This window comes from Lycium ferocissimum, unplaced genomic scaffold (assembly GCF_029784015.1).
Source record: "Lycium ferocissimum isolate CSIRO_LF1 unplaced genomic scaffold, AGI_CSIRO_Lferr_CH_V1 ctg17268, whole genome shotgun sequence".
Taxonomy (NCBI): Eukaryota; Viridiplantae; Streptophyta; class Magnoliopsida; order Solanales; family Solanaceae; genus Lycium; species Lycium ferocissimum.
In genome coordinates, this window is record NW_026717106.1 from 7,130 (window position 1) to 15,971 (window position 8,842).

At 37.7% G+C, this 8,842-nt stretch overlaps 1 protein-coding gene across 1 annotated transcript; it reads left to right on the forward strand.

Annotated features, from left to right (window-relative positions):
* The first annotated feature begins 7,387 nt into the window (after positions 1 to 7,387).
* Positions 7,388 to 8,836, forward strand: LOC132042701 (uncharacterized). The gene is made up of 2 exons (XM_059433226.1): positions 7,388 to 7,613; positions 8,026 to 8,836. The coding sequence occupies exon 2, from the start codon at positions 8,035 to 8,037 to the stop codon at positions 8,617 to 8,619; it is 585 nt and encodes a 194-aa protein (XP_059289209.1). The 5' UTR covers positions 7,388 to 7,613; positions 8,026 to 8,034; the 3' UTR covers positions 8,620 to 8,836.
* The last annotated feature ends 6 nt before the right edge of the window (positions 8,837 to 8,842 follow it).

Sequence of the window (8,842 nt, forward strand, 5' to 3'; positions counted from 1 at the left end):
CTAGTATTTTTCAACTTTCAAGTTCAAAAGCTAACAATTTTTGGGATCCGTCAACAAACTCCCTTTGTTGGATTTGGCGAGAGCTGTAAGAAAATATAAAGATGGTGAAAAACCAACAGAACTATCACTTTTTTGCGAGAGAGTGATGTTCCAACTATAAGCTGTTTTTTTTCCTTTCTACTTGGACTATTACTATCTATGTATTAAAATAGTACGTAGCTGATAGTTGGCCTAATTAGCTTCAAGGTATGTTTTAATACTCTATGGGCTCGTTTGGTTAGAAAACAAGTTATCTCGGGATAATTAATCCCTGTTATATGCCATATTTGTATAAGAGGGCATAGTAGTCAACTCCATTTGGCATGAGGAGGTATAATAGTCAATTCACGGCTTAAGGATACTGGAGGTAGTTAGTAGAAGTAACCGACTTGTTAGAGGTTGTTACTTGAGTAGCTCTGCTAAGTAATTCTCTACATATACAAAGATACAAGTCATTGTAATTCATTCATTGATTAGTGATAATAAACTCTATCTCTCTTTGTCTTCTCTATTGGTATCTCTTATTTGTTGACCGTTTCGAGATCATTCTTCTCCATTGATCTCTTAGGTCTACGTAATTGTGTTATGCTCTCACCAACACATTCCATTTGGTATTAGAGCGGCACGATGCGAGTAATCATGACGGTAACTCAAGATTGAGACGGGATGTCGATGAATTGCGAGGACAAATGCAAACTATGGGTACAACGATGGAAGAAATCCGTCAATTGATTGTACAGATGGGTCAAAATTGAGCTCCAGTAGGAGAGGGGATCCATGAAAATGGCGATATGCACGTCAATGGTGGAGGAAATCAAGATGGAAGAGGAAATCGCGGTGGAAACCCCAATTTCGTAAACACTCGTTATTCACGGGTAGAATTTCCCAGATTCAATGGTGACGATATGAGAGGTTGGATTTGTCGATGCGAGCAATTCTTCGAGGTCGATGAAACACCGGAAGAATTGAAGGTGAAATTAGCCGCAATTAATATGGAGGGAAGGGCTCTTCAATGGCATCAATCGTTGGTGAAATCTCGATTGGGTCGAGACCTTCCAAATTGGGAAGATTATGTGCGTGCTTTGAATCTCAGGTTTAGCCATACTATGAGCGATGATCCTATGGCAGAGTTGATCGGATTGAGGCAAAATGGGAGTGTCCAAGAATTTTTGGACAAATTTGATGAACCGTTGAACCATGTGGAATTGACGGAGGAGTACTCAATCAGTTGTTTCTTGAATGGACTGAAACCAGAGATTGAAGTTAATATTAGGATGTTATCACCAAGAACCTTGATGAAAGCATATAACCTAGCCAAATTGACTGAACAATCACTAAAGCTGCAGAACCAGTCATTTGTCAGAATTTCTAAGGCATTGTTACCCACCCCCGGTACTTCTTGGAACTCTAATTACAAGAATCAGTATCACGGTGAGAGTAGTAAAGGCTTTAGCAATAATAGAGCTTCGAATTACAGTACTTTTAATGGTAGAAATGCACCTCCCAAGAGACTCTCAAGTAGTGAGATGGATGAGAAGAGGGCTAAGGGGTTATGCTTTTGGTGTGATGAGAAATTTACTCCAAATCATGTATGTAAGAAGAGGAAACAACTGTTGATTCTTGAGGTCGAGGAAGACATAGAAGAACCACCTGAACCAATCTATGACCTAGATGAGTTAGCCCTAATGGAAGAGAGTGCACAAGAGTCTGAATTGTGCCCTCAAATGTCTGCTCATGCACTAGAAGGAACAGTAGATTTCACAACTATGAGAGTGAAAGGGTCTGTAAAGAGTAAGATGGTTCATGTACTGGTGGATTCGGGTGCCACACACAACTTCATGGATATCGATATTGCTCGGAGATTGGGTATGAAGATTGAGACTATTCCTGCTTTCTCGGTAGCTATAGCTAACGGGAACAAAGTGTATAGCAAATTCATGAGTAGGAAGGTCGAATGGAAGATGCAAGGTGTAGATTTCATGGTTGATATGTTGGTGATTCCATTAGGAGGGGCTGATGTTGTTCTTGGTATTCAATGGCTTATTACCTTGGGGGACATTAAATGGAATTTTAGAGACCTGAAGATGGAATTCATAATTCATGGAAGGAAGGTTTCACTTAGGGGAAGCAAACCTAACCCCCCTAAACTGGTTGACAATGTCAAAATGCACAAGTTGTTGAGTAAGCCAGCTCAGCTGAACATGATGACAGTAGCATTTGTGCAGTCCCAAGAGCAGTGCTTAACAACTCTCAATAGTCAACAGGTGGAGATAACCCCGGATTTGCAGAAACTCTTAGATCAATTCTCCTCATTGTTTGAGGTGCCCAAAGAGTTGCCTTCTAAAAGATCTCATGATCACAAGATCATATTAAAAGATGGAGTCCCACCTGTGAATGTGAGACCCTACGTATATGCGACCCGGCCCGAAAAGATGAAATTGAAAAGATGATTGCAGAAATGTTGGAGTCTGGTGTCATCAGACCAAGTGTAAGTCCCTATTCTTCCCCTATAGTCATGGTTAAAAAGAAAGATGGGTCTTGGAGATTATGTATTGACTATAGACAGCCAAACAATAACACTGTTAAAGACAAATTCCCTATCCCTGTCATAGAGGAACTTTTAGATGAATTGGGAGGGTCCAAATTCTTCTCTAAATTGGACCTTAGAGCTGGATACCACCAAATTAGGATGGCAGAATCAGACATTGAAAAGACAGCATTTAGATCACACAATGGGCATTATGGATTTGTTGTTATGCCATTTGGTTTAACAAATGCACCATCCACTTTTCAGAGTTTGATGAACACCATTTTTCAACCTTACCTAAGGAAGTTCATTCTTGTATTTTTTGATGATATATTAGTCTACAGTCCCTCTTGGTCTTCCCATTTATTGCACTTAGAGCAGGCTTTCAAAGTGCTGGAACATCACACTCTATTTGTCAAACTTAGCAAATGTTCTTTTGGCAAGATGGAAGTAGATTATCTTGGTCACATTATCACTCAGGAGGGTGTAGCAGCTGATCCTCATAAGGTCAAGGTAATGAAGGAATGGCCTATCCCTAAGACTATTAAAGAACTCAGAGGGTTCTTAGGTCTTACTGGCTATTATAGAAGGTTTGTGAGGGGGTATGGTGTGATTGCTAAACCCCTTACTGATCTCTTAAAAAGGGACAAGTTTGAATGGTCTGGTGCAGCTACTGAGGCAGTAGAGAAATTGAAGATAGCAATGAGTACATCCCCTGTACTTGTGCTTCCTGATTTTTCCCTAGATTTTGTTATTGAAACCGATGCATGCGGGTATGGCATTGGGGCTGTCTTAATGCAAAATGATCATCCTCTAGCATACATGAGTAAAGGGCTGAGTGTGAAACATCAACAACTATCTGTGTATGAGAAGGAAATGAAGGCAATTGTTGCTGCAATAGACAAGTGGAGGCCTTACTTAATTGGGAGGCATTTCTTTATTAAGACAGATCACCAAAGTCTTAAGTACTTATTGGAGTAGAGAATTTCCACACCCAGCCAACAGAAATGGCTTGCCAAGTTGATGGGGTATGACTACACGATCTTATACAAGAAGGGGAAGGACAACTTAGTAGCAGATGCTTTGTCCAGATTTCCTTGTGAAGGTATCCAACTGCACACATTATCCACTGTTACATCTGATTTCTTAGCTAGAATCAGAATAGTATATGATAAGGACTTGAGGCTCGCAAAGAATCGCTCTTACAATTACCCAGTAATGCCCTCTCCAACCCTATTTACTTGTTACAAGATGGGGTTCTGTATAGAAAGGGCAGAATTGTCATTGCTCAAGATCCCCAACTCAAGGATGATATACTACATTTCTTGCATGATGGTGCTGTTGGTGGCCACTCTGGCATGGCTTCTACTCTACATAGAGTAAGCCAAATCTATTATTGGAAGGGCATGAAACAAGATGTTTATGCTCATGTCAAGAAGTGCACTGTTTGTCAGCAATGCAAAGGAGAAAATGTGAAGTCTCCAGGCTTGTTGCAACCCCTACCCATCCCTGAGAGGGTATGGCAGGATATCAGCCTAGATTTTATTGAAGGACTCCCTAAAGTAAACAACAAATCTGTTATTTTGGTTGTAGTTGATCGATTGAGCAAGTATGCTCACTTTATTAGCTTGACTCATCCCTATTCAGCATCCACAGTTGCTCAGGCTTTCTTAGACAACATTTATAAACTGCATGGCCTCCCTCAGACCATTGTCAGTGATCGAGACACTATATTTCTGAGCAAATTCTGGCAAGCTCTCTTTGCAGTCCAAGGAGTTCAGTTGCATCACTCCACAGCTTACCACCCTCAGTCCGATGGCCAGACTGAGGTTGTTAATAAGTGCTTAGAAGGCTACTTAAGGTGCATGTGCAATGATAGACCTAAAGAATGGGTGCATTGGTTGGCACTTGCTGAATGGTGGTACAATTCCACCTATCACTCTGCTATAAAGATGACACCTTTCGAAGTGTTATATGGTCAGAAACCTCCCCTACATCTTCCTTATATCCCACACAGCTCTATGGTGGATCAAGTGGATCGAAGTCTACAAGCAAGGGAGAGTACTATCAGGCTACTTAAACATCATTTGTTGTTAGCGCAATCTAGAATGAAGGCTCAAGCAGATAAGAAGAGAAGTTCTAGGTGTTTTGCTGTTGGAGATATGGTGTATGTGAAACTGCAACCCTACAGACAAATGTCTCTGAAGGGTCACTCTTACCATAAGCTCAGTCCTAAGTACTTTGGTCCATTCAAAGTGATCAAGAGAGTGGGGTCTGTTGCTTATCAGTTGGATCTTCCCTCTAATGCCAAGATACACCACACTTTTCATGTCTCTCAGTTGAAGTTGCAGGTGGGGGGCGCACTCTCTTTGTTTTCGATTTTGTGGCCATCTCTACTCATGGTCATATTGTTATGGATCCGAAAGCCATCCTTGACAGCAGGCAAATGCTCAAACAGGGCAAATAAATTACTCAAGTCTTGGTGAAGTGGTTTAATTGCTCTTCTGAAGATAGCACCTGGTTGGATCTGCATTCTTTTAAACAACAGTTTCCACATTTTGTCCTTGAGGACAAGGACTTTTGAGAGGGGAGGATGTTGTTATATGCCATATTTGTATAAGAGGGCATAGTAGTCAACTGACAGTGGTATAGGAGGGTATAATAGTCAATTCACAGCTAAGTGACAGCTGGAGGTAGTTAGTAGAAGTAACCGACTTGTTAGAGGTTGTTAGCAGTAGTAGTCGGTTAAGTAATTCTCTACATATACAAAGATACAAGTCATTGTAATTCATTCATTGATTAGTGATAATAAACTCTATCTCTCTTTGTCTTCTCTATTGGTATCTCTCTTTCATTTGCCTTTGTTCAGAGATCATTCTTCTCCATTGATCTCTTAGGTCTACAGAATTGTGTTAAGCTCAATTAACACATTCCAATCCCAGGATTAGTTATCCCGGGATTGTTATTCCACCCTCTATGTGGGATAAAAAAACACTATAATCCCGGGAATTAGTTATCCCAAGTTTTTATTCCAACCAAACGTGGGATAAGGTGACACTAAATTTTTATCCCAACACTATTTTTGCTTATTCATCATACCAAACGAGCCCTATCCGTTTCAACTTAAGTGTCTTAATTTTTTTTTTTTTTGTGTCCCAAAAAGAGTGATCTTTTCTATATTTAGCAAGTTTTCAATTCCAATGAAAATTTGGGTGATTTACTAATAGCTTGTATGGATTTTTTTCTAATGAGAAGATTGGAAGCTGTACGATAACTCCGAGCATGGTTGAGATACTATAGTACTAACAAAAACAAGAAATGGTCTTTTAAGGAGAGTTATTTATGTAAGAAAAGGGCAAAAGAAAAAGGGAAAAAAAAAAACAGATAAAAGGCATAGAAACACCCCCATAAAATTATCAGTTACACACTTAAACGCAATAATTTCAATAATATACAATCCAGCATAAAATATTATATCCACGTAGCAATATTTTTAATTTACATCCGCATAATCAACTTTCTTTTGCCATAGTGTATATACACACGATATACAATATTATACAACATTATACACTTACTGTAGACAATATAATATATAAACCTTGTATAAAAGTGTATAATATTGTATAAAAGGATCATGTTGGGTAATATTAGAAATATGGGCCATTTCGGATATATATTTTCTCCAAATAGACATGAAGTGTTATTTTCCCCTTAAACTATGCGAGGGTTTATTACCTCGATTTCTTTTTTATTAAATAGACTCTTTGAACTTATTTTTTACGTATTATTTATCCCACTCACTAATTACCTAGTAAAAAAAAAGTTAAAACGCAGCATGTACAAACACACGTCAATTCTAAACTAAGAAAAAGGGAGGCTTTTATGTCTTTTTTCATTTGATTCTTTCAAACCTATATGATCGTATATATACCCTCATCAAGTGATTCGAAAAAAGAAAAAAAGAATAAAAGAAGAGTCGGAGATGGAACAGTGAAAGAAAGAGGTCTATTATGTCCCACATCGGTGGGCTAGTGTGCTTATATGGGTTTAAATAGCATTGGGTCTCCCACCTTAAAAGTTAGCTTCGGGGGTGTGACTTATGAGTTAGGTCCAAAGTTGTTATAAGAACGAAGGGTTTGAGCTCGAATAAGGGTATTGTAGCTGTACGATAATTCTGAGAATGATTGAACATAGATTTAGTGTAAAGAAAAATTGAAGTAACTCATCATTCAGCGAAAAGCCAAAATAAATGCACTCTATAGTGGAGAAAATGACAAAAATGGTCCTCATGTTTGGGAGTAGGTTCAAAATAGAGATCTTTTAAATTTGTCAAAAAGTAATTTTTTTTTATCTCTGCCAAAAATTTAATAAACTCCGTTGTTGGATTTGACGAGAACTGTATGAAAAAAGATTTAATAAAAAATATAAATTGCAACACAAACTATGCTAGACACCAAAAAAGAAAAAAAGGGACCAAACTAGCCGAAATTGCACTGAGAAAACTACATCAAACTCTAGAAAATGACTTGGGAGTTTAAGTGACTAATCTTTGAAGGTAAATTTGATTAGCTTAACTTAATATTTAAAATTACAATTTATATATCCAAGAATTACACCACAAATAGTATAAGTTGCTATTCTTCCTGTGTCCATAGGACGAAAAAATATAATTTAAATAACTTGTTATTCTTCTCATATCAATACGATGAAAAAAAAAATATTTTAAAATATATTTATATAATTTGAATCTCAAACGATCAAAAGTGTCACACAAAGTTTATTTCTTTTTTAAAATTAAATTGGTACTATAAGCATAAGGATTCTTTATTGAGAGCTCTCTGCCTTTTTGTTTTCGTTTGGTATATGCTTCAATTAAGGTTTATCTCCATGTACAAAGGCCCCTCCTTTTCTTGGTATCTGTGCATATCTCCATTCTTTCAAAATTGGTTCTTGTATTTGGGAATTTTCTAGCAATAATTTGAATTGATTGGTTTCACTTTCAAGCATTTTTCAAGAATAAGAGATTTGGGCTTACTTGAAAAAGGTAAAGACTGAACCTTTATACATTTTTAAGTGATTCTTTGAGCTTGTACACTTGCTTTAGCATTTAAAGTTAGCATCTTTTGGTTGATTACTTGCTGTATTTGAAAGAAAAAAAAAACTCATTCTTTATTCATTTTATATGAGATTATTGTTGATACTGAGAATGGGGCTGTTTTTTCTTCCCCTTTTTACTAGGTGTTCATAACATCTTTTTAATGTTTTTTAATTAATAGAAAAAGTATAATTCCTCTTTCCCAATTTGTTTGCAATAGTTAGGGAGTTCAATAGAAAAATTGTTATTTCTAATTCAGTAGTTTAAGTGTTGCAAGTTGTAATTTGGCTATCAATGATTATATAATACTTGAGTATTTGTGTTGAGAATTCCAGTTTGTTTCATTGGTGCTTTCATCCAGAGGTCTCTAATGGAGGACCAAAAATTACTCAAGGCTTTCGGTGATGATTCAATTCAAGAAATGAAGGATTCAATCTCTAAGGATCTCGTGGAATTTCGTTCGATGTTGCTGGAGGTTTTGAGAAAAAAGACTAGTACCTCTTTTGAATCCCGAAACACGGCTATGGACGCCAAATTATGGCAGTTTCAAGGTGAGAATCCGGAGGGTTGGATATTCCAAGCAGAGCATTATTTTGATTTCTATAAAATTGAGGATGATCAGAAGCTTACTGTGGCGTCGTTCTATCTCGATGGTGAAGCATCGAAATGGTATCGGTGGTTATTTAGGAATAAGCAATTACTTGATTGGCCGCATTTCGCTGATAAGGTGAGAATTCGATTTAAGCAAAAAGGATTTGAGTCGATGGAAGGGAGATTTGAGTACCCAAGTCGTTTTGAAGCTATCTCGTCGGCCTTCAGTGAGTCAGATGTATATTCGACTCAATACTGGAATGCACGGCATGACTACAACGACCAGACCTTTGCCCACAAGGTGTTTGGGGAAAATCCGAATAGGAAAACTGAAAATGTTGTGGATATTGAAATAATTCTATAAACACCAGATGCTATGAAACCAAAGCATGCGGACAAGGATACATCAGTACAGGTTAAAATTGAGGGTGCCGAAATTTTGCTTACTCAAGCAAAACAGAAGATTTGCAATTCGGGTTTGGATGACAAAGAGAAGGATCTCCCGCCTCTTGTTATTGCAGTTGCGGATACAAATGTCCAAAGATATAAAGCAGCACTGCGATGCCAATCTGTATTTGAGGAATTCA